Source organism: Haliotis rufescens, unplaced genomic scaffold (genome assembly GCF_023055435.1).
Source record: "Haliotis rufescens isolate VD_foot unplaced genomic scaffold, xgHalRufe1.0.p SCAF_3, whole genome shotgun sequence".
NCBI classification, from domain to species: domain Eukaryota; kingdom Metazoa; phylum Mollusca; class Gastropoda; order Lepetellida; family Haliotidae; genus Haliotis; species Haliotis rufescens.
Window position 1 is genome coordinate 9,191,352 of NW_025964001.1, and position 26,768 is coordinate 9,218,119.

Sequence of the window (26,768 nt, forward strand, 5' to 3'; positions counted from 1 at the left end):
AGACGAATGCAGTCAGAGACCATCCTCGGAGTGGCAGGCCACGCGTAACCAATAATGGACAAGACAACTGGATTCGAACAACACACCTACGAAATCGATTCCAGCCAGCAACAGTGACTGCAAGAAGCATCCCTGGCCTTCGACGAATATCTTCACAAACCGTACGTCGTCGCCTCAGATGTGCAGGGATTGTCGCCAGAAGACCCGCCAGACTTCCCATTTTGACAGGAAACCACCGTCAAGCACGTCTACAGTGGTGCAGACAGAGGCTACGCAGGACGGCCATGCAGCGGGGACAAGTTCTATTCACTGACGAGTCTCGTTTTCACCTCAGCCACAGCGATGGACGGATTCGAGTGTACCGACATCGAGGTGAACGTTACGTCAATCATTGTGTCATGGAAGAAGATCGGTTCGGGGGCGGCAGCGTTATGGTATGGGGTGGGATTACAGCAAGACAGAGGACCCGTTTGATAGTGGTAGAGAGAAATCTCAATGCACAGCGCTACCGCGACGAGATCATCGGTCCTGTTTTTCTACAGTTTTTGCGTCGTCATGGCCCCGACATTACCTTTCAACATGACATCGCCCGGCCTCATATTGCTCGACTTGTTCAGTATTCTCTTCAACAAAACAACGTGAATGTCATCCCCTGGCCGGCTCGGTCCCCTGATCTCTCACCAATCGAGAACATGTGGGATGAGATGGATCGGCGCCATCGACGTCAACCACGTGTTCCACAGACACTCCAGGAACTTCGATACATGCTCCAGCTGATATGGACAGATATCCAACAGGACTTTGTGCGACGCCTGGTCCATTCCATGAGACGAAGATGTGTTGCTTGCATCGCAACCAGAGGTGGACACACACGCTATTGATTTGTAAATTGACATTTTGGCATGTTCATGTTTTATTTATGAAATCACGCATTTTCTGAAGTCAGTATGGCAAATCAAACCATTTGAACACTTACAGGAGTCTTTTATCTGTTGCAAACCGAAATTGTTTCAGATTTGGTAAAAAACATAACTTTGCATTAAATCTTAGGAACTTTTGTTGTTCAGTATATATACAATTAATAAAGGTGTAAGGTCACACTTCCTTCGCAATCTCACATAGATCGAGCAAGCGTCAACATTGAAATCAATGTAGATTTGGAATTCCACGAACTTTGAAAGCAATGTAAGCAAGGACGACGAATGAGAGTGAAAACCCAGTCAGGATGCCGAAGTTCCTGTCGATGTGGTCGACAGCGCCGGGGAAGGCCACGTTGAGATACTCACTGCCATTGGTAAACACACATGGAACAACTGCAACATATACACATTATGGATCAGACAGTTTATTGAGAATGTAACATTTGTTTGTTGTTTAACGCCGAGCTCAGCAATTATCCAGCTATATGTAAATAATCGAGACTGTACCAGCCAATCCTGTGACTCACATCATGAGATGAAATGGGGTTTAACATCGCGTCCAAAAATTTTGCTTTTAAATAGCGACGTGCATGCGGGTGTGTGTGTGGCTACTTGTACTAGTCCGGACTGATGCCGATTTTACAGTGGTAGCACACTGAGATACCATGCCGCAGTCTAACATGAATAAACCCCACTGAGACACAGTATACTGACTCCGAGCCGACCAGTCCTGTTTTAGCCCCTTAATGCCGAGCGCCAGACAGGGTAACAACAAGTACCATCTTTTAACGTCTTTTGGTATGACGCGGCCGCGGATCAAACCCCGGACCTTCCGCTCTCCGGGCGGACGCTCTACCACTAGACCACGGAGGCGGTCACTTACCATCGTATGGGATACGATGACATGTATCAACCAACTCAGCAAGCCTGACAACCCGATCCCGTAAGTCGCCTCTTACGACAAGCGTGGGTTGCTGAAGACCAATTATAAGACAGAATGCAACCAATACATATCTGAATACCCATCTGTACATGCATATATTTGCCAAATTGTTGATGTCTGGTCCTGGGTTCGAATCCCACATTTGACCTGACTGGTTCCACAGTGACCTGCGTCACGCTTGGTTTGCTTCAATATGATATTCTGTTATATGACTGAGCTGTGGGCTGGTTAGGTTTTACGGCGCTTAAAATAGTATTCCAGTTAACCTTTAAGAATGTTCATCATACGGCAGTGGAATCGTACCGATCTTTGTGTTTGGCATTTTAAGTGATCAATCACACAGTAGTATTTGAATAATATATGTCAGTACTTCTATGCTTACACATAAAGAGCTAGTGTTTTTGGAATGTGGTGGATTTTCACTTTCCTTTGATAAATACAAAACCGTGCAAGAATCATGGATTGTCGTGACTGGTCAAGCCGCGATAGTCCGTCGTATGCTGGAGTACTGCTGCACGGCGTTAGGGAACAACACAAACACTTACATTTTCATGAGAATTGTGTGAGTGGCGAATAATACCAGAAGGGCAGGACATGCTTACCCTTTTCGCGAACTCCTTGTGGCATCACTGATTTTAATTGATTCATATAAAATTCGCAATTTTGCCTTTTAAGTCCATTGGAATCTGTTGGCAGTTAATAGAAATTGGGGGCGGTCGGGTAGCCTAGTGGTTAAAGTGTTCGCTCGTCACGCTGAATACCCGGGTTCGATTCCCGACATGGGTACAATGTGTGAAGCCCATTTCTGGTGTCCCCCGCCGTGATATTGCTGGAATATTGCTAAGAGCGGCGTAAAACCAAACTCACTCACTCACTAATAGAAATTGCTTATTCTCTGGCGTTTTATATTTGCATATGTGGAGAGATGTACGCTTATTCAAGTCTTCTAACCTGACAAAGTTGACGTTCTCACCCTCGTGGCTGCGGCATTAATGAAAATATCAACGATAATTATCAAGTATGTCAATTTTCAACTTACATTTCGTATTTTGTTCACAGGTCAGGGCGAGGCTACTGAATTCATTGGCTGCGACTATCTCACTACCATACTTATGAATCATTCCATAGCTGATATACCGGAAGACCTCGGGCATATTGGGCACAGCCCTGTTGGAAGAGATGCAAGGTAAAGAACTGGATACAGAGCCATATGACAGAGCCTGTATGAACATAACGGTATGCTAAATATCACGACGACGGTGAAGACCTTCACCAATACAGTTGCCACTGAAAGGTAGCTGGGAATGTGTTTTGTCGTCGAGAGATGTTGTATTGTTACATACATAGGAATTTAAAGAAAAAGGTAACGTTCTTCAAGATACTGTAGCACCGAACATTTAATAGTCTGAGGTAGGAATTTATGTTTATTATTTCTGTCAGTATACATATGATAAGTTGGTTGGTTGGTTGGTTTGTTGTTTAACGCCGCACTCAGCAATATTCCAGCTATATGACGGCGGTCTGTAAATAATCGAGTCTGGACCAGATAATCCAGTGATTAATATCATGAACATCGATCCACGCAATTTGGATCGATGACATGCATCAACCAAGTCAGCGAGCCTGACCACCCGATCCCGTTGGTCGCCTTTTACGACAAGCATAGCCACCTTTTACGGCAAGCATGGGTTGCTGAAGACCTATTCTACCCCGGAATCTTCACGGGTCACATATGATAAGAACAATCCGTCAATGTATTAGGTCTCACCGTGCTCATGTCTCTGTCACAAATTGACTTACATATTCATGACCAAAGGAACTCTATTCACGAATCAATGATCAGGCTGCAATGACTGCATGTCCTGTCCTACCCATGCTAATATATACAAAAAAAAGCTTAAAATATTACCTCAAAAACCCAGATGATAGAACAGCAGATGCTGTGAACATGAGGCTGGTTGAGTTGTTGACAAGTTGTGAGTCCATGAAGACACCCATGTTAGCCACTGTGAGGAATTCTCCAGCAAAGTACAGCAAACACACAACACCCACGTACATCCCGAACTTGTCAGGATCCTCCGACATGCCAACTGCCCTGAAAAGATGGTGAGGTGAGGTGAAATTGGGTTTAACGTCGCGTCCAAGATTATTGCACTTATATAGCGACTGCATGTACGTGTGTGTGTTTTCTGTGGCTGCTTGTACTAGTCCGGACTGACGCCGATTTATAGTGCTAGCTCACTGAGATACCATGCCACAGTTTAACATGAATTCTCCACTCAGACACAGTATTCTGACTCCGAGCCGACCAGTCCTTGTTTTAGCACCTTAATGCCGAACGCCAGACAGGGTAACAACAAGTACTATCTTTTAACGTCTCTTGGTATGACGCGGTCGGGGATCGAACCCCGGACCTTCCGCTCTCCGGGCGGACGCTCTACCGCTAGACCACGGAGGCGGTCGCCCTGAAAAGAGACACACGTGATGAGGAAACTGTAGATTAAAGTAAAGGACATTGCCTTCCGGCGATTTCAACCTAATGAGAAATTATTTATCATGACCGAACCTTGCCTCTATGTGTGTAGGTCTCTATCCCTTTACCTAAGTTCTAAGGCTGCTGTAATTACCTGAAGTAATGTTTTATTTGGCTTTCCAAGAATCCCACTTTAAGATATTCTGTAACGGAACAGATTATCCTTCAAGAACAACTAAATTCATTCGTGTCGATATCGTGAATAAGTGAGTGAGTATGGTTTTACGCCGCTTTTAGCAATATTCCAGCAATATCACGACAACGGACCCAAGAAATTGGCTTCATATAGTGCACCCATGTAGGAAATCGAACCCGGGTCTTCGGCGTGACGAGAGAACGCTTTCACAACAAGGCTACCCGACCGCCCCTATTGTGAGGACAGGTTTGACATACACTCGATCCCGTTAGTCACCTCTTACGACAAACATTGGTTCCTGAAGACCCATTCACCTTCCCTTCGATGTCATTATTTTTTCCAAAATTTAAAGCTAATTTCCATTCGCATTACTCTGTTTGTTACTTCTGCATCGACGAAATAGACAGTGTAGATGGAGATAATTCATATGTTTCATTCCAATAGTACATCAGTATTATTTAAACAAACGCGCCATATCCTGCTGTGCATATATCAGTGCCAGTATCCGATAGTCTCAGTTGGGCTCCGATTATGATCCTTGGTCTGGCACGACTTTGGGTGCTCCTTCCACATATATTGTCTTGTCAGGCTATAACTGAAATACTTTAATGGCAAAGCGACCTTAAACCACAAACACTCACTCACTCACTACTACACTGAAAGCGAATACTATGACTTTCTAACCAGTACAAGAAGCTACTGAAGATGGCGCTGGCAAGGATGGAGAATGGTAACATATGGATGGTGTAGGCGGCCAGGAACGTGGTGGTGGAGTACAGGCCGTCACGGCATTCTCTGTAGAACACCTCTCGAATACAGGGAACTGAAACAATTATGGTTTTATGATCACGTTTTTATCTGACAGTGTTGAAATGGAGTCATGTTGATTCGGATGTATTTTGGCAGTTTGGGCATGGTGTGAGTACGGTAGTGAATGTTAAACACGGCAGTCAGCAATACTAAAGTTATCTTACATGTAAATAATAGTCTGGACCAATGACCAGTGACCAGTGACCAGTGACCAGACCTCGATAGTCACAGGGTCTCGCTAACAGATTCGATTTTATTCGGCACTTAAGCAACATGACACAGAATGAATGAGTTTTGTACGGAGATGTAAGTAAATGTTTATTCGATCTTGAATCGGAAGTTTTACTTACGGAGCTGAAAGTAAATGTTGGTATGCATCGAAAGGGTTGATAGGTGCTATAAATAAATGCTGATATGAATTTAAATAGGCAGTGTGGTACGGTGTTGTAAGTAAATGTTGATGCGAATTTGAGTGGGCACTTTAGTTATCCTGTATGAATTTGAGTCTCAGAATGCAATATCATCACAAATTGTACCATTTACATATCATGGATGGAACCAGCAGTCAGCACATTCTAGCGTTCAAGGTTATTGCACTTATATTTCGACGTGCATGCACGTGTGTGTGTCTGCTTGTACTAGTCCGTACTGATGCCGATCTATAGTGCTAGCCCACTGAGATACCATGCCGCAGTTTAACATGAATACCCCACTCAGACACAGTATACTAACTCCGAGCCGACCAGTCCCTGTTTTAATCCCTTAATGCTGAGCGCCAGACAGGGTAACAAAACGTACCATCTTTTAACGTCTTTTGGTTTGACGCGGACGGGGAACGAACCTCCAACCTTCCGCTCTTTGGGCGGACGCTCTACCATTAGACCACGGAGGCGGTCTTCTGGACTGGGGACCGAATGATAAAGTTCTACTTGACTGACTAACCGAAACTATTCTGCATCTATAATCACTACGTACACAAGGGCACGATGTTGAGGATGGCCACGTGTGTGGGTACTGACACTGACTGGTATAGGAGACCAGCCCGATCCTGTATACTCTCCTGGTTGTTCTTCAGGCGACCCAGGAATACAGCTATGAACACCACAAATGCTGGCATCAACACAATCCGGTTCAGAAAGCCCTGTTTGTCCCGTGACAGGTTGAGAGTCATCCGGCTGATATTAAAACACGATGAAATTAGATAAGTATGTGACAGATTATTAGGCTTTTGAAACATCATTATTTTGTGTGTTTTTTTTTCGATATTCCACAAGCTAGTACAGTCATGAAAATTATGCGTGTCAACCGAAAGCAATTTTTCTACTGGATTTGGATAATTTGTCATCGAACAGAAGATAAAAAGGATGATTAATTTTACATTTTAAAAAGTTGTAAAAGTTGTGATCATACCTGACAAGCGTCTTAACAACTCGGAACCAGCGAGGTCCACGTCTCCTGCCGACACTGTCTCTATTTCCAGCAGGGGACTGAGCTAGGGACTCGCGGATGCTAGACTTTATGTCACTGTACAGTGATGAGTCTCTGTAAGCTCCTATTATTTTGTCAACTCGCTTCTGGGACACTTCTTCCAGTCGACTGTTCCTCCTGTCTACACTGGACACATCGACTAAAGAAGAACGGAAAAGTGACAGATTGGATATAAAGATATTGCTCTGAATATTCACCTTAAGAATGTGCAGATCATGACATGGTTTATTATCATATTCGTTCGCAGTTGTAATAACACACACATATGATCATGATCGACTTTAGAGAGTTACGTGTATGTGAAGCAGTAAACATCATGTTTACGTTCGGACAGATATAACGTATAGACTATTTCCACAATGATCATGCTTTTACGTTTTAAGGTAGTAACGAAATCGTGTTTTGTGGGTGTTGTATGTTCCATCGACTATTAAATAATTCCAGTAAGGATCAGTAGGGAAAGAGACCAACTGTTTGATGTATCCTTAAACATAACTCGTCTTTCAAGTCTTCGTATTTACTTTAATTCCACCAAACCGACAATTCTTTCATTTCCCTTAGGAAACACCAAAGAATCCGGTCTCGATTATTCGCCGAAGCAGAATCCATTTGGCGTAAAAGGCAAAAATAGCGGAGTATATCATATGAATGGATCACTGTTGTTCGCGAAAAGGGCGAGCATGTTCTGCTCTACCGGTTTCACCCACCACTCATACAATATCATAAAAACAAGTAAGCGTGTGTTGCCTGACGCCAATGATTAATATAAAAATATTATTAACAATTCGTTTTTCAACCGTCGACCATAGTTATTACGTTTTCGAAAAGCAGTTGAGACAAAAACTGTCTACAACACTACCATTGTTCGGCTTGCACGCTAGCACTCACTATATACATCCAGGGGGTTGGAGTAGCGGGGACATGGGTAACCAATGTCACTGAAATAAGGCACCATTCCACTTGTCTTCCCAAAATATGCTAGGTGACCCTGCGTTAAGATGGCTATCTCGTCCAAAATTTTAAAGATATCAGAACGAGGCTGGTGTATCGACAGCAGTATGATCTTGCCCTCTCTGTGAGCTAGTTCCGCCAGGTTCATCACCAGGTAACGGGATGTGTAGCTGTCCAGACCGGATGTAGGCTCGTCAAGGAGCAGGATTTCTAAAGAAATGAACAAAAACAACTTTTGATAAAACAACGCCACCGTTTACTGTATTTATTATGGACATACCGCATTGGTACTCGAGGATTAATACCTGGATCCTGTAGAAGTTGTATTGCTATGGTAACGCGCCTTTTCTCTCCCCCCGAAACGCCTCTAGTCACCTGGCCACCGATACGACTACCTGCAACATGGCGGAGTCCCATCTGTTCGATCACTTCCTGCACCTGAGTGTAAACATGACATCATGTGATAAAATAAAAACAGAACAGGAACAAGAACAGGTAAATCTATAAATCCTGAATCAAGCGAAAAGCTTTCTTGGTTGCTTCTTACTATATGGTTGACATCACAGCAATCATGTAAATACAGGAAGGAATTTACTGACTCCTTGTCTCGTGTAGGATATGTGGTGCCACATACCATGATTACTGTGCACGTCACCTATAAGTTCTGTCCCACTATTGTGTTAGCAGAGTCATTGTTTCTTCCACGGAATTATTTTGCAAAAGACATGTTCACCATTCATCGATGAAAGTGAGTGAGTGAGTTTGATTTTACGCCGCTTTGGGCAATATTCCAGCAATATCACGGCGGGGGACACCAGAAATGGGCTTCACACATTGTACCCATGTCGGGAATCGAACCCGGGTCTTCGGCGTGACGAGCGAACGCTTTAACCACTAGGTTCCCCGACTGCCCCCACTGGTGAAAGCATGATCGACTATTTGAAAATGTTCTACCTTTGATTCGACGTCTGCGCTGCTCATATTGCCGGGAAGCTTCAGGTAGGCAGTGTAAGTTAGAGTCTCCCTGACCGTCAGGTTAGGAAGCAGTTTGTCTGCCTGCATCACGTAACTCGCGTGTCGCTTCATCACTTCCTGTTGACATGGCTGGTTCCGGAAGTACAACTGACCAGCAAGTTGACCTTCACCTCTACAAGCTATCACATCCAATAACGATGTCTTGCCTGATCCTAAAATAACATTGATATATTTATACAGTGTCTGTTGAGTTATGTTTGTGACATAATACGTCTTTATTTAAGTGTCTTCGGATAGCCTATTCACCAAGCTAGTACCTATTTAGCTACTTCAACATTCTTCAAAAGGCATACACCTTGGTCAGACATACCAGAACTTCCTATAAGTGCTGTTATTAGTCCTCCCTTGAGGGACATGCTTATATTGTTGAGAACTGTTTTATTTCGTCGTTTCCTGAAGCAAGCTCCTTTCCACCAGGGGCCTTCCCATTCCTGTACCGTGTACGTCACATCCTTTATGTGTAGCACAGGAGGAACCGTGTCACCGGAAGTGGGCAGGGGACTGATTGAGGTAGGCCTGAGGATAGGGGACGCATCTTGTAGTGTAGAGATGTCCATTTCTGATAATTAAAGTAATCATACTGATGAATAACCTTCCTTACAAAATAAAATGATCACACTAACACGACTCTTTCTTCATCAATTCCAAGTTCCATCAAATCTACCCGCTAATATACTTCCAAATCCCTGTCTCAATGCTTAATCACTTATTCATAATCCTTAATTCAATCAATTTTTATATTAACAGACAAGTAAAAGATTTGCTGGAATTTTCGCAATCTCAGAAAAGAGTCCAATTCTGTCAAAACATTTTGATTTTTTCCAATTATCACAAAACGTGGTGTCCATATACATACTGACGTCTAAATCTTCAATAATACTCCACAATTTGTTAAAAATGAAAGCAAATGTCATGAGATGTTTACTGAGAAACAATATGTGAAATGATGGATTTCCTCGTATATGACATCAATGTGGAATTTCGGGATAGGACAGTTAGTGCCAAGAATTAGTCATCACCATGGCCACCAATTATGGTCCCTTCCTTGCTGATGTCTTCCTTTATACATATGAATCGGGATTCCACTCGGATTTTCAAAAGCAAAACACGTGAAAGTGAAAACTCCGCATCTCTTTCATTTTCAAATCTATGCATATAGATTCAGGGTGACATAAATCTACCCATAAGACTGTATGACAAGAGGGATGACTTAAACTTTCCTATGGTCAATTTTCCCTTTATGTCTATCATAGCTTTTGAGCATGCTCTTTAACGACTATTTCAAAGGGCTTCATAAGTTCTTGCTCAAACGTTGTTTGGTCAAGCTTAAATCATGTACCATATGTTCCCCTGTTTGTTCGCGTGAATAATTGATTTGCCTTTGCGTGTGTTTGTAAAGGTTGCCACCGGTGGGGTGTCATCACTATTTGATGGTCATATAGTCGGAATCGTGCAATCGATTCTGCCTTTAGTAGAGATTCTTTATGAATATGTTAAGGATTTTTTTTGGGACGGGTGCCACCGGCTGAAAAGGATATGCAGCTCAGATTTTCGGAAGCATTAAATGATATAGTCGGAAAAGTACAATGAACTTTTAGCATATCTGATAATTATGGAGAGGGATCTTTCGCTTTATGTTCTACATACTGTTTATTCAAATATAATTACGTGGTTGACATTATTCTATGTTTAATTCACTGTTATTTTCCAGCACAGGAAACAATGTTACAGCTATTCAAAGGTGACGTCTCTGTGTGAATATTCGTATCGATTTCTACGATGACCAGGACCCTGCGGTTGTCAGCAAAAGATGCGATCTACGCTTGGGGTACGCTGACAGACAATCAGCCAGTCATTATAACCCCGATCGCCGTAAGTTGGCTGTACGGCAAGCATAACTGGAGAGACCCGTGAAGATCCGGGGTAGAATAGGTCTTCAGCAACCCATGCTTGTCGTAAAAGGGGACTATGCTTGTCGTAAGAGGCGACTAACGGGATCGGGTGGTCAGGCTCGCTGACTTTGTTGAAGCATGTCATCGTATCCCAATTGCGTGGATCGATGCTCATGATATCAATCACTGGATTGTCTGGTCCAGATTATTTACAGACCGCCGTCATATAGCTGGAATATTGCTGAGATCGGCGTTCAACAAACTAAACCAAAATCTTTGCCATGTGACAATGGACACATATAAACACCAAGAGAGCATGCTTCACTCAATACATACACTGCCCGATGACATCCAGGACAATCATGTAGGGGTACATGACGCTGATCATGTAGAGTTGTAATATTATTGAGTGCGGCGTAAAACAACAAACAAAACAAAACAAACAAGCCATAACTGGCGACTGTTGTTCCTGAACACCCACGGGGCGTATTACTTCAGCTACATGGAATCTGTTTTAGTGCCGGTATTGACATTAAATGCATGAAATCTGATTGTGTTTTGAACCACACAAGACCAAAAGAAAAGAAAAGCAAAACCACACGTACCTGCATTTCTGATAATGACCCTTATTCAAGAGCAAAATAAACATCAGGAAATGTAGATAAAAATGAAGTATGACTTTACTGTCAATGTCATCCTATGCTTTAACATGCCATTGGAGAAACGATAATTAAATACGTTAAACCAAAATATTGAATATCTGTATACAGACATACATAGAACGCAGAGGACGTAAACCTTACCTTTTAAATTTGTAAGGCCACACGGTAGAAAACAAACTGCATGTGCTAAGGTCACATGATAAAAGTGATCTAGATCATGCTTGGGTTTAATGTCGATGTGTTATCAGACCTCGTGCCTGCGGGTCCCAGGTGATAAACACCCCTTGTGAAATGTGGGACTTGACAAGAACTACGTGCATGCGTCCTCTACCGTCGACATAACTGACAACCATGGCGCAATATGAACGGGTCTCGTGTCTGCAACATAGAAGGTAAATATATACATCTCACGTTTTACTAAACAGCTCACAATTACTTCATCAACGGCGGGGTAACCTAGTGGTTAAAACTGTCCCCGTTGTGGTATGACTGGGTTTAAGTTGAAAGCGGCGTTAAACCCAATTTACTGACGCATTCATCATGCATTTTGTTTTTCAAAACAATGAAATCAATTCACCTTAGCTGCAGATGGATTAAAGTTTAGGTTTCATCCTTAAAGGGGAAGATGTACTGATGGTTTATGGACCAGGGTCTAGTGACACGAATGGGTTTTGCACCAAGGATTGATAAGGTTTTGTAATGATAGTCACGGTTAATAGATGAGCTCGAAGTGTACATGGCGTTGACATGTTGTTGACATCGACTAGACTTGGCAAGATAACGATACGGGGCATCGTGATAACGCGGTGAATGACATTAGAACTTTCCTGCTCATAGATTGACAAAGTTCAATCTTCCCGTCATACAGTATTCTTGATCTCGAATGATATTTTTCCTGTAGGATTAAATGGGATTGCATGAGGTAAATATTTGATTTTCAGACTTTAAAATATGAAGATTTAATTATGATATTCCATCACTCAGAAATCACTTCATGGCCTATTTTGTTCTTCATCGACAGTTCTTGAATGCATAATTACCACTGACGACAATGGTGGACATCGATAAAGTGTTCACCGTTGACCTCAACTTCAACAAACATGCTCCCATTGATGTCCGTGTAGAAGACCTGTCCTACTCTGTCAGTGACAGGCCAGTCAAGATATGGCAGAGACTGGCGGCACTGCAGATGCCCTGGGAATGGTTGGAGGAACCACAGACCAAGATGGTGCTCAGAAATATCTCCTTCGCAGTCAAGAGCGGCAAGATGCTGGCCATCATGGGAAGCTCAGGTATGTGTTTTGTTTGTTGTTGTTTAACGCCGCATTCAGCGGTATTCCAGCTGTATGTCGACGGTCTGTAAATAATCGAGTCTGAACCAGACAATCCAGTGATTGGCATGAACATTGATCCACGCAACTAGGATCGGTGACATCTCAGGTATTTGAGTGAGTGAGCTGGGATTAACATTTCTTTGAATGGTATGTCAGTTATCTCAAAACATGTAAGCTTAGTGTGGACGGAAATCCCGGAGTCGTGCGGGAATAAAGCGTTTACCACTTTGGTGAACCAGTTGGTGCACCAGAACTGATTTTAATAATTGAAGGAATACACATAATTACGATTTTAAAGAGTATTTGTCTATGAATTAGTAGTACAAACTTCTTTTACATACTAGAGAGACATGTTTGAAATAGTTGGCGATTATGACAGCAGAATCAGTGTTTTAAAAGTCTTTTTTTTTACACAACTAAAGTGAAACAACAAATTTGAAAAGTAATGTTTTGAGAATTTGTAATTTGTACTCAGAAATGTTGGCTTTACTGGTGTCTCTCTTTTTAAAATTTATTACAACGTATCCTTCTTGGTGTCGCCTTCAAATACCCAATTTACCAACAGGAAGCGGAAAGACATCACTGCTTGACGTGATGGCGTGCAGGACGATGACAGGGGAGGTAACTGGTGAGGTCTACCTGAACGGTGCTGCGCGAACAAGGACTATGTTAGACACCTGCTCAGCCTATGTGCGACAGGACGACCGGCTGCTGGGGAACCTGACTGTGAGAGAGACACTAATGTTTGTAGCACAGCTGAAACTTCCCACCAATATGAAGCAGATTGAGGTAGAAGACAGGGTGAGTGATAACGATAACTTTCTTGGCACGCCTAATTTGGTCAGTATCCTACTCTCTTTTAACGCCAGTCCGGGGTAAAATCGGAGAATATATACAGTAGACTACGTTTATAACGATCACGCTTATAACGAACTGACGGATATAACGAACTTATTTTAGTCCCGGCCATTTGATGTATATATGTTGTATATATGCTTATAACGAACTACGGTTATTACGAACTACAATTAGTGGTCCCTTTGAGTTCGTTATAACCGTAGTTTACTGTAGTGAGTTATTTCGACTGAAAATGATTTCGTTGGTCGAAACTGCCTACCAAACTGAGCATGGGGTGTTTAAAAAGTGAGACCTAGATGGTTTGCGTCTTTGCAACTCACCACGGCCAGGAGTTTTTCATGACATCAACTGATTTGCATCCAAATCTTTAATGTTCTTCTAAAGAAGAATGATAAACTCCTGCATAAGATCCAAAGTAAATGTGCACTCGTTGTAAAAGTCTTAAAATATCATTGCAAATGCTTTGTTACCGCAGGTAAAAAATGTGATGTCGGAGTTGGGTCTGTCCCATGTTGCTGATACCAGGGTTGGGAACTCCGAGATAAGGGGCGTGTCGGGCGGGGAGAGGAGAAGGATCAGCATCGGGATACAGCTGCTGGTAGATCCAAGTAAGTCATCGGCAGTTCAGTTTCGTGTATAACTTTATATGTATAAACTTTCTAAGGTTAGTTATACTCTTATCTGTCTCATAACAAGTGATGCCCCACACACAAATGGGAGCGAACTATTCAAAATACCCTGCACACACGAATAAATCATAACAAGTTCCCCAAATTTAAACTACCAGAATATTTAGTGAACGTATTTTGTGTTACCTTTCAGTAAATCGGTGAGACAATGACTCAAGTTGTGGCTCTAGCCGAGCATGTAACGGCATGCCATGTGTCACGTGGGGTATTGTGTCAAATAGTTGTCGGGGATATTGATGCTCGTGGTTGTTTATCTGTGATTACTGTTTGACGTGGTTGTTTATCCGGGTATACTGTTTCACGTGGTTGTTTATCCGGGTATACTGTTTCACGTGGTTGTTTATCCAGGTAAACTGTTTCGCGTGGTTGTTTATCCGAGTATACTATTTCACGTGGTTGTTTATCCGGGTATACTGTTTCACGTGGTTGTTTACTCGGGTATACTGTTTCACGTGGTTGTTTATCCGGATATACAGTTTCACGTGGTTGTTTATTCGGGTATACCTGTTTCACGTGGTTGTTTATTCGGGTATACTGTTTCACGTGGTTGTTTATTCGGGTATACTTTTTCACGTGGTTGTTTATCCGGGCATTCTGTTTCACGTGGTTTTTATTCGGGTATACTGATTCCCGTAGTTGTTTATTCGGGCATACTATTTCACGTGGTTGTTTATTCGGGTATACTATTTCACATGGTTGTTTATCCGAGTATACAGTTTCACATGGTTGTTTTTTCCGAGTATACAGTTTCACGTGGCTGTTTATTCGGGTTTACTTTTTCACGTGGTTGTTTATCCGGGCATACTGTTTCACGTGGTTTTTATTCGGGTATACTGATTCCTGTGGTTGTTTATTCGGGCATACTATTTCACGTGGTTGTTTATTTGGGTATACAGTTTCACGTGGTTGTTTATCCGGGTATACTGTTTCACGTGGTTGTTTATTCGGGTATACTGTTTCACGTGGTTGTTTATTCGGGTATACTTTTTCACGTGGTTGTTTATCCGAGTATACTGTTTCACGTGGTTGTTTATTCGGGTATACAGTTTCCCGTGGTTGTTAATCCGGGTATACTGATTCCTGTGGTTGTTTATTTGGGTATACTGTTTCACGTGGTTGTTTATTCGGGTATACTGTTTCACGTGGTTGTATATCTGGGTATACTGTTTCACATGGTTGTTTATCCGGGTATACAGTTTCCCGTGGTTGTTTATCCGGGTATACTGATTCCTGTGGTTGTTTATTCGGGTATACTGTTTCACGTGGTTGTTTATTCGGGTATACTGTTTCATGTGGTTGATTATCGGGGGTGTTTCATGTGGTTGTTTATCCGGGTCTACTGTTTGACGTGGTTGTTTATCCGAGTATACTATTTCACGTGGTTGTTTATTCGGGTATACTGTTTGACGTGGTTGTTTATCCGAGTATACTATTTCACGTGGTTGTTTATCCGGGTATACTGTTTGACATGGTTGTTTATTCGGGTATACTTTTTGACGTGGTTGTTTATTCGGGTATACTGTTTGACGTGGTTGTTTATTCGGGTATACTGTTTCACATGGTTGTTTATCCGGATATACAGTTTCACGTGGTTGTTTATTCGGGTATACTGTTTCACGTGGTTGTTTATTCGGGTTTACTATTTCACGTGGTTGTTTATCCGGGCATACTGTTTCACGTGGTTGTTTATCCGGGTATACTGATTCCCGTGGTTGTTTATTCGGGCATACTATTTCACGTGGTTGTTTATTTGGGTATACTATTTCACGTGGTTGTTTATTCGGGTATACTATTTCACATGGTTGTTTATCCGAGTATACAGTTTCACATGGTTGTTTTTTCCGAGTATACAGTTTCACATGGTTGTTTATTTGGGTATACTGTTTCACGTGGTTGTTTATCCGGGTATACTGTTTCACGTGGTTGTTTATTCGGGTATACTATTTCACATGGTTGTTTATCCGAGTATACAGTTTCACATGGTTGTTTTTTCCGAGTATACAGTTTCACGTGGCTGTTTATTCGGGTATACTGTTTCACGTGGTTGTTTATCCGGGTCTACTGTTTGACGTGGTTGTTTATCCGAGCATACTATTTCACATGGTTGTTTATTCGGGTATACTGTTTCACTTGGTTGTTTATCCGAGTATACTATTTCACGTGGTTGTTTATCCGGGTATACTGTTTGACATGGTTGTTTATTCGGGTATACTTTTTGACGTAGTTGTTTATTCGGGTATACTGTTTGACGTGGTTGTTTATTCGGGTATACTGTTTCACATGGTTGTTTATCCGGATATACAGTTTCACGTGGTTGTTTATTCGGGTATACTGTTTCACGTGGTTGTTTATTCGGGTTTACTATTTCACGTGGTTGTTTATCCGGGCATACTGTTTCACGTGGTTGTTTATTCGGGTATACTGATTCCCGTGGTTGTTTATTCGGGCATACTATTTCACGTGGTTGTTTATTTGGGTATACTGTTTCACGTGGTTGTTTATCCGGGTATACTGTTTCACGTGGTTGTTTATTCGGGTATACTATTTCACATGGTTGTTTATCCGAGTATACAGTTTCACATGGTTGTTTTTTCCGAGTATACAGTTTCACGTGGCTGTTTATTCGGGTATACTGTTTCACGTGGTTGTTTATTCGGGTATACTATTTCACGTGGTTGTTTATCCGAGTATAGTTTCACGTGGTTGTTTTTCCGAGTATACTGTTTCACGTGGTTGTTTATTCGGGTATACTATTTCACGTGGTTGTTTATCTGAGTTTACAGTTTCACGTGGTTGTTTTCCCGATTGAGTGGACGGACTTGGTGTCTCCAGGTATACTGTTTAAGTGGACGGACTTGTTGTCTCCAGGTATACTGTTTAAGTAGATGGACTTGTTGTCTCCAGGTATACTGTTTAAGTGGACGGAATTGTTGTCTCCAGGTATACTGTTTAAGTGGACGGACTTGTTGTCTCCAGGTATACTGTTTAAGTGGACGGACTTGTTGTCTCCAGGTGTACTGTTTAAGTAGATGGACTTGTTGTCTCCAGGTATACTGTTTCTGGACGAGCCAACTTCAGGACTAGATTCCTTCACAGCTCACCACCTCGTGAAAACATTGGCAAATCTCGCAAAGAATGACAGAAGTGTTCTTTTATCAATACACCAACCAAGGTACGTGCGTGCAAAGTGTTTTGCTGTTTCTACAGAAATAATCCGGGTATACTGTTAAATTATAATTCCACAATTCATATCTTCTTAGTGTGCTGCTTGTTTAGCTTGTTGGTTCTTCTCGGTTTTGTGCCTCCATCACCCATGCATACAAACGGCCTCCATGATGATCCAACGGGAGGGAAACCAGCGAGTGCTCAGACCAATGCACGTTCAGATTACTTCGGCAATATTCCGCGTGAAACATGTGCAATAGTCTTGCTGCTATTTACTCTACACACTGTTTCAATACCAGGCACGGGTATGGCATCTATGAGCCCCGAAGTCTCTTCTGACTGTCACCTTGTCTTGCAGGTCTGACATATTCGAGCTGTTCGACCTGGTGTTGCTGTTGTCCCGAGGTCAGATGGTGTACTACGGCGAGGCGAGAAAGATGGTGGACTACTTCACGGACCTCGGCTTTCCGTGCCCAGAACTCACCAATCCCTGTGATCATTATAGTAGGTAATCGGGTCATTTGAGTAGGGCAATGTTGTGCTGCCAATTGTAGGTATGCTGATTAGTTAATTCCAATACACATGTTGTATAGATATAATGAAAGAAAGACGTCTCATTAATGTAGTCAAACAATCTATGCTACGCGTGAGAGCTGGAGTGTACATGTATGTTGAAAAGTATTGATAGTATTCGTTCTCGTCTGTAATTTCATTGGATGATTGTTCTGCCAGTTATCCAATCACATGCGTACTCATGTTAACAGGCACATTTTAGTAAGACTGCTGCAAATAGATTTTAATTTATTAATATTTCAAACGAATGTCAAAGGGATGTCCGAGACATATTAGTGTACGTCAGTGTGATTGCCTCGATGACGTATATAAGTCAGTACGTCCCAGAAAGTTACACTAATGAAAATCGAAAACACAGAAAAAATATAACTTTTAGTTATAATTATTGGCTTTTATTCGCTAGAAAAAATACAGCTACGTACGCCTACACGCTGAACTCTTATTCATAAAGATAATTACGTCATGAAAAGGTTCTTATCACCAGGTACTTGAGCACGAGACGAGTCGAGTCGCATCATTTAGACCCATTGAAATCCATGTGATTACTGATCAGAACAGACTCCGGTACCTCAGGCCCTGTAACGTCGCGTGCTCGTGCCCTGATGATGTAGATTGATGCTTGTGCTTTAAGTCATTGGTTTGTCTGGACCAGATGTACAGGAGACCTGTACGACTACGGCGTTATTCAACATTCACCTATTTATGTACTTCATGTGATGTGTCATCATGAACCAGCCTAAACTATTTTGGTCTTTAAAAAATTGACATCGGCACTATTATAGGTGATTATTTATTATCCACTGACCTGGTATTGAAATTCATACTGCTGGCTGTCAAAACGTTCGTGTTTGTAAATTGTCATAGCACACGCGAGGCATCGTCACAATACTTAATAGTTCTCAAATGGCTACTATACGGGGAGCCTATCCTCAGTGTTGCCTTTCGTGATGTTGTGGGAACATTAAGTTGGTTAGTTGGTTGGTTGGTTGGTTTGTTGTTTAACGCCGCACTCAGCAATATTCCAGCTATATGACGGCGGTCTGTAAATAATTGAGTCTGGACCAGACAATCCAGTGATTGACATCATGAGCATCGCTCCACGCCATTGGGATCGATGACATGCATCAACCAAGTCAGCGAGCCTGACCACCCGATCCCGTTGGTCGCCTTTTACGACAAGCATAGTCACCTTTTACGGCAAGCATGGGTTGCTGAAGACCTATTCTACCCCGGAATCTTCACGGGTCGGAACGTTAAGTAATAACGCACTCACTTATTCATTTTGGTATTCGAATACCCGTGTACAATATTTCAATGCCCTACCGTGATAGGGCATTAGAACTTGCTCAGTCACTCCCTAGTCACGAGGATTCGAAACATAACATCATCATTTCTTTGTTTCGGAAAATCAGGATTTTGCTTCTGTTTTGGAAGTGACGACTCAACCCTGTGCATGATCCTTCTTTGTAGTGGATCTGGCGACGGTGGACACGACAACAGATAACACGGAAAACAGGAGTTCCGACATCTCCGACAGTCTGGTGGCGGCCTACACACGCCATGCTGCGTCTGCAAGCCTTGAAGACAATAGCGCTGATGGTGAGACCAAGAAACCAGGATTCGACCCACTCCAGGCAGCCTTTAAAACAAACAAGTACCAACCCGGCGAGCTAAGACAGTTTTCAGTGCTCTTCAAGTAAGATATTTTATATGGGATATGTCGTGACATAGAAATACATGATGCCATTGTGTATTTGATCTTTATTTAATTCTGTGTTTGGATTTGAAATGTTGTTTTCACTCGTGTATTCTTAACACTTGGTATGTGTTGAATACATTAGTCTGATGTTGAAGGGTTTGATTTCTGCGTGGGTTTTTGGTCAAAAAGTAAACATTGACCTCGGGTTTATACCCATTTCAGCAGTCATAAATTAGATGGCCTCAAGTCACAGCGTTAGAATATCTTATTAATGTCTAGACAGGAACTGAGCCAATATTTGTTTCTACGTCAAAAAAGACAAATGCATGTGTTCTTGTGATACTTGGATACTCATTCCTTCACTAAAGAATGAGTGAGTATAGTGTTACGCCGCGTGTAGCAATATTGCAGCAATATAACGGCGGGGGACAGCAACAATGCCCCAACAATTAAAAACGCCAACGCCAGAGAAGAAACAATCTCGACTCTCCGCCGACTCTTCCATTGGGCGTAAAAGGCAAATAACAGGTGTTCGCGAAAAGGGTAAGCATGTCCTGCCGTACTTGAAGTAACCTTTACACTTAATTTACCTAAAAAGGCTAATGTTTGTTTACTGCCAGACGCCGAACAGCGGTACCCCTGCCATGCGACGGGAACTTATAAACAAACCGGATAGCGCTTTTATTGATTTTGTTGAAACTAAATTGGATATATTAATTTTGAAATACGAGAGAGAGAATACTGTTTATTATAGTGTCACATGTTATATACACTTCATACTAAAACACGTACACGAACAATACAAATATAACATCCGACCAGGTATGGCCTACGAGACACTTAGACATAAAAGCAAATTATAACGTCATGATCTGGATAAGGTAAAATAAGACATATACTAACAGAATGTTTAAAATTAAGGTTGGGTTATGAACACGCACGCTCGCTCGCACACGCACATACACGCCAAATTACTTATAAAGTCACGCACGCAATCATACACAAACACGTAGATAACCACACACCCACCCAACACCATACCACGCAAACACGCACAAGTACACGCACACACAAACACACGCACGCACACACACATACCATACGTACATTATACCACACACACACACACACACACACATACACCCAAAACAGAGGTGCATTTATCCTGCTAAATTTGAAAGACAGCCGTATGTACAACACTGAATCGACGTGGTTGACAGCTCACTGTGACGTCACACAGGTATTCTTTGTCAGTCTCATGTGGTAAGTAGTTCAGCAATTTCCTGGTGGTATCAATAAGGCAGAGAGTGAAAAACCTTAACGTCATTCGAATGCATGTGCCATTTGTATTTGTTCATCTACTTCAGTCGGTCAATGAGGAATTTAGTAGAAGACTATGCTCTGCTCTTGGTCCAGTTCCTGCAAGCTCTCTCCATGTCCCTTATCCTGGGTTTCGTCTTCTTCGAGCTCAAGAGGGACCAGTTGTCTTTGAGGGACCACTTTGGGTTGCTCTACATGATCAGCGTCATGTACCCCTACATGATCGTCCTGGATGTCATCGGGCAGTGTATGTATTGGGTAAAGCATGCTCTCTTGGTGTTTATATGTGTCCATTGTCACATGGCAAAGGTTTTGGTTTAGTTCGTTGTTTAACGCCGGACCCAGCAATATTCCAGCTATATGACGGCGGTCTGTAAATTATCGAGTCTAGACCAGACAATACAGTGACTGACATCATGAACATCGATCCATGCAATTGGGGTGGGTGACATGCATCAGCAAAGTCAGCGAGTCTGACCACCCGATCCCGTTAGTCGACTTTTACGACAAGCATAGTCGCCTTTTACGGCAAGCATGGGTTACTGGTGAACTATTCTACCCGGGATCTTCACGGGTACACATGGCAAAGGGACAGATCACCCAAATGGAAACGACAAACTGAAAATTGAGTTCGTTTGCGGTTACAAGTACCTATTAAATGCAATATAACTAAATCCACATGCATATTAAAGCTTGTGCTCAATATAAGGCTTCCTATATAGAAGCATAAAAAAGAATGATGAGTTGGTATAGGTAAAGAAATTAAAAAAAATCCGTTAGGTATTTTGCATTTATTACTCACGAATGATTAATAAATTACTATGACACCAGGTGTTAACGAACGGGTGACCACGCTTCTCTGATTCCGGGATAGAATAGGTCAGCAGCAACTTATGCTTTTCGTAACAGGCGATCTAATGGATCGGTGGTCAGATGCGTTGATTTGATTGATTGCTAATATGAATCACCGGTTTGTCTGGTCCTGACTTGATGATATACATGCTGCCATCTTAAAGGACAAACAAATGAGCGTTGTGCGTTTTTCTGAAGGTTGGTGTCCCTGTAAATGGAGTACAATTTGTTAATGAGTTTAGTGAGAAGGACACAAGGTACAATCACACAGCAAAATCTGATATGACATTCTGTATGTTTCTTTTACCACCGCCCCCCTCTGTGTGTGTGTGTATGTATATATATATATCAGTCTCATATGGTAAGTATCACATGATCGAGTCAGAAATCTTTTGTTCTTTTAAGATGTAATGGTTTTTATGCCAGTAAGTTGTACTTTTATGAATGTTTCCCCCGATTTCTGGGTACCATTTTGTTAAATATGCGAATTTTCAAACGTATTTCGATATACACGGAGAAATTGGGAAAATAACGGCAATCAAATGTGTGTGAATGTCTTGTTTGTTTCTTCTTTAACGCACCTTTCCAGCCATATGACGACGAGTGAATGTAAACAGTTAAAAGGGCATTGTACATTTTGGGGTTTACTGGTAGCTCTATCTCACTGACCAACAGAATACAATAAGGTGCGAACGTAAAATCCACACACTTCAAGAACAAATGCCTCCCATAAATTAAAAACCAAATGCTGGGTAACATATTCTCTTACTATTCCTATATAAATTATGACTCAGTGTCACTACAGATATATTGTAAGTGTCGTTAGATTTTCTTGGGTTTTCTCTCAGAAAAAAACTTTTTTCTTTTCAGGTCATAAAGAAAGACGATATCTATATTTTGAGCTTCAAGATAAACTATATTCAGCGGGGGCTTACTATTTTGCGAAGGTAAACCGTTTGAGTGTGACTAGGACTTCAGATAACCAAAGTACTGAAACCAGTGAAAGTGATACCAAAAACTGAAATGATTCGGTTGAATTTTGACAGTATCGGAAAGGAACCAAGCTCAATTGGCAAAACATTTGATTTTTCCACTTTATACACCACTATCCCACAAGAAAACGTAAAAAAGCTCATTCGTTGATCCACTAAACCAGGTGATTTTTACATTTCAAAAGTTCAGGACAATTTGTTGAGAATACAAGCAATGTCACCTGAATTTAACTGAGAAACATAAATGCTAGACTTCCTCGTAGAAAAAATCTGTGTGAAATTTGGAGATAAACCATTTAGGCAAGAAGTAGGCATCTCCATGGGGGGCACCAAATTCGCACCCAAGCTGGCTGATCTCTTGTTATTTATGCATGTGAATCGCAATTTCTGCTCGCGCTTGCAAAATCACGTGAATTTAGCTTCAAGTATATCGATGATCCCATATAGAATAAGAGTCAAATATCCTATTCCATTCAACTGATTTGTCCACCTGAACTTGAAATAGAAGGAGAGAATAAAACCGCATCATCTGTTTCATAATAAAATAGGTCAAAAGGTTCAGAGTGTATGACAAGAGTGGTGACTTCAACTTTCTTATGGTCAATTTGACCTTTATGTCAAGCACAAGTCCAGCAACTTTAAATTTCGTGCATGCTCTTTCTACGATTATTTCAAAGAGCACAGTAAGGCCCTTGGTAAAAAAAATGTTTGATCAGGTTTCATCATCAAGGCATTCGTAAAGCTTTCAAAACTTTTTATGGTAGACATGTGGGGGGCATTTCCAAAATGATGTCCGATACAATTTCCCTATTTTGACTTGTACAATACCAAACCGTGTAAGTTCAGATGAACACTTGACTTGGTTTTGTCAGTGTACATTTTCCACATTTACAGTTGCTGAGCGAGCTCCCATTCCACACGTTCTTCGTAACAGTGTACATGATACCTATGTACTTCCTCGCCAACCTGGAAATGGACGCATGGGTCTTCCTCAAAGTCTTCGCCATTATCTTCATCTCTGTCTACTGCTCACGTAGCCTCGCTATGTTCTCAGCATCTCTCATGCCAACTTTTCAAATCTCGGGATTCTTTGCACAGAGCTTTTTCTCCATTTTCATCATGTCCGCCGGCTTCTTCATCAACCTCGACAACATTCTCTCCTGTGAGTATTAACACCGCGCTGCTGGTGACGAAGGTTATAACTTCGTATATGACAAAGTAAATCAGTGATGTGGTTTGACATCGTATAGTATTGTAGAGGTCGACATTGAAGAAGATGGCACCGTAGTATGTTGCTACCAAAATATGATATGGTATGTTACAGCAAAGATATGTGGTATGCTATGGAAATATATGGTATATCACGCACCCGCAGAGATTTGCTATGGTGTTATATGACCCGCCTGCAGGTACATATCGTATTTAAAGGAAATATAGTATGACACCTACCCGCAGATATATGATATGGTATGGCACCTACCCGCAGATATATGATATGGTATGGCACCTACCCGCAGATATATGATATGGTATGGCACCCACCTGCAGATATATGATATGGTATGGCACCCATGTGCAGATATATGATATGGTATGGCACCCATGTGCAGATATATGATATGGTATGACACCCACCTGCAGATATATGATATGGTAAGGCACCCACCTGCAGATATATGATATGGTATGGCACCCACCTGCAGATATATGATATGGTATGGCACCTACCCGCAGATATATGATATGGTATGGCACCCACCGGCAGAGATGTGAAATGGTACTGCATCCACCCGCAGATATATGATATGGTATGGCACCCACCTGCAGATATATGATATGGTATGGCACCCATGTGCAGATATATGATATGGTATGGCACCCACCGGCAGATATATGATATGCTACGGTAAGGCACCCATCTGCAGATATATGATATGGTATGACACCCACCTGCAGATATATGATATGGTAAGGCACCCACCTGCAGATATATGATATGGTATGGCACCCACCTGCAGATATATGATATGGTATGGCACCTACCCGCAGATATATGATATGGTATGGCACCCACCGGCAGAGATGTGAAATGGTACTGCATCCACCCGCAGATATATGATATGGTATGGCACCCACCTGCAGATATATGATATGGTATGGCACCCATGTGCAGATATATGATATGGTATGGCACCCACCGGCAGATATATGATATGCTACGGTAAGGCACCCATCTGCAGATATATGATATGGTATGGCACCCACCGGCAGATACATGATATGCTATGGTAAGGCACCCATCTGCAGATATATGATATGGTATGGCACCCACCCGCAGATATATGATGTGCTACGGTATGGCACCCATCTGCAGATATATGATATGCTATGGCACCCACCTGCGGAGATTCTATATAGTATGTTGTGGAAAAGCTGATATATGTGTGTGAAATGGTATCATGTCATTACACGCAGAGATGTGATATGGTATGTCGTGACACTGTCGATATATGGTATATTAGGGCGGTCGGGTAGCCTAGTGGTTAAAGCGTTCGCTCGTCACGCCGAAGACCCCGGTTCGATTCCCGACATGGGTACAATGTGTGAAGCCCATTTCTGGTGTCCCCCGCCGTGATATTGCTGGAATATTGCTAAAAGCAGCGTAAAACCATACTCACTCACTCACTCACTGTATATTATGTCTGACTTAATTCCAAGATATGTAAGTGGTACCATATTTTGTTGCAGGGTTAAGATGGGTGGCTGACGTGTCGTATCTTCGATGGGGGTTCGAAGGGCTGTGTTTGGTTGTAGTGTCCCCCCTCAACTTTACCTGCGACGGGGTCCCGGAAGCTTTCTGTGTGGCGACGGGCGAGGAAGCTATGTCGATGTATGCCTTCAGAGATGAAAAGATCTGGGAAGCGGTGGTCGGAATATGTGCTTCCATTTTTGTCTTCTTATTGTTATATTTTGTAGGACTCAAATACATCCCACAAAAACCACACGAAGCCTGAAGGTTTTACAATTCATGAATGTGGATCAAGCAACTACCATTGTCTCGGATAACTTAACATATCTGTTATATTACACATGTGTTTATCTCAAAAAATCTATTCTCGGACAACCTTACATTTATGTTTTCTTCTAGTCGTGCATTTGAAACCTTGATATTTCGACATTATTATGTAAACCCCTTAAATCGCGATATATATTTGTGTTCCAAATCCCGATATCTCGATGCATATAATCGCAGTTGACATTTACGAATATGATTCTGTGACTCCATTTTGGGGCAGTGTAGTTCCTGTTTCATGATCTACCTTTCCTCAATTTTCCTTCTCCTGTTGACGTATTGAACATTATTCAGTTATACCTGTTAGCATGATGTGTTATGAAAGCCCAAAGTGATGCTGTTATTTGACGTTTACCACTTTGGGAAACCAACAAGCACATTTGCTGACAAACCAAGAATAATCAGGGCGAACCCTCTTTCTTTAGAGATTGTGGTAGTTGGCTGTAATGTGATCTCTACATTTCCGCGTTTAATTCCACTTATGACAGACTGTGAGTTCCTGCCACTGGACATGTCCCTATAATGTATTCTATGACGTGTCCAGTGACATACTAGTTACTGTTACTCAGGCTGTCTCTACGCGACGCCTAATATAACGTCACCAGACGGAACCTTAGTTGAATAAGAATTTAATATGTATGTGCTCATACCATTATGAATAATCAGACAGGCTGAAGATGAAATATTTGCCCGTTTAAGTTGGTTGGTTGGTTGGTTTGTTGTTTAACGTCGCACTCAGCAATATTCCAGCTATATGACGGCGGTCTGTAAATAATCGAGTCTGGACAAGACAATCCAGTGATTAATATCATGAGCATCGACAAAGGCAATTGGGATCGATGA

General features: G+C 41.9%; 2 protein-coding genes across 3 annotated transcripts; one reads left to right on the plus strand and one right to left on the minus strand.

Annotated features, from left to right (window-relative positions):
* Window positions 1–955: 955 nt before the first annotated feature.
* LOC124140910 (ATP-binding cassette sub-family G member 5-like) lies at window positions 956–11,635 on the minus strand. The gene is made up of 11 exons (XM_046508737.2): window positions 11,512–11,635; window positions 9,127–9,375; window positions 8,736–8,968; window positions 8,087–8,219; window positions 7,719–7,991; window positions 6,753–6,969; window positions 6,318–6,517; window positions 5,217–5,355; window positions 3,773–3,958; window positions 2,903–3,030; window positions 956–1,313 (listed from the first exon to the last, which is right to left on the minus strand). The coding sequence occupies exons 2-11, from the start codon at window positions 9,371–9,373 to the stop codon at window positions 1,147–1,149; spliced, it is 1,923 nt and encodes a 640-aa protein (XP_046364693.1). The 5' UTR covers window positions 9,374–9,375; window positions 11,512–11,635; the 3' UTR covers window positions 956–1,146.
* LOC124140911 (ATP-binding cassette sub-family G member 8-like) lies at window positions 11,630–26,745 on the plus strand. Of its 2 annotated transcripts, none has more exons than XM_046508739.2 (11): window positions 11,630–11,762; window positions 12,392–12,662; window positions 13,270–13,505; window positions 14,038–14,170; window positions 17,300–17,423; window positions 17,775–17,920; window positions 19,460–19,685; window positions 21,056–21,255; window positions 22,731–22,807; window positions 23,747–24,014; window positions 25,601–26,745. In XM_046508739.2, the coding sequence occupies exons 2-11, from the start codon at window positions 12,422–12,424 to the stop codon at window positions 25,864–25,866; spliced, it is 1,917 nt and encodes a 638-aa protein (XP_046364695.2). In that variant the 5' UTR covers window positions 11,630–11,762; window positions 12,392–12,421; the 3' UTR covers window positions 25,867–26,745. The 2 variants fall into 2 exon arrangements, with proteins under 2 accessions (XP_046364695.2, XP_046364696.2); XM_046508740.2 differs by lacking the exon at window positions 11,630–11,762 and adding an exon at window positions 12,192–12,292.
* Window positions 26,746–26,768: the final 23 nt, after the last annotated feature.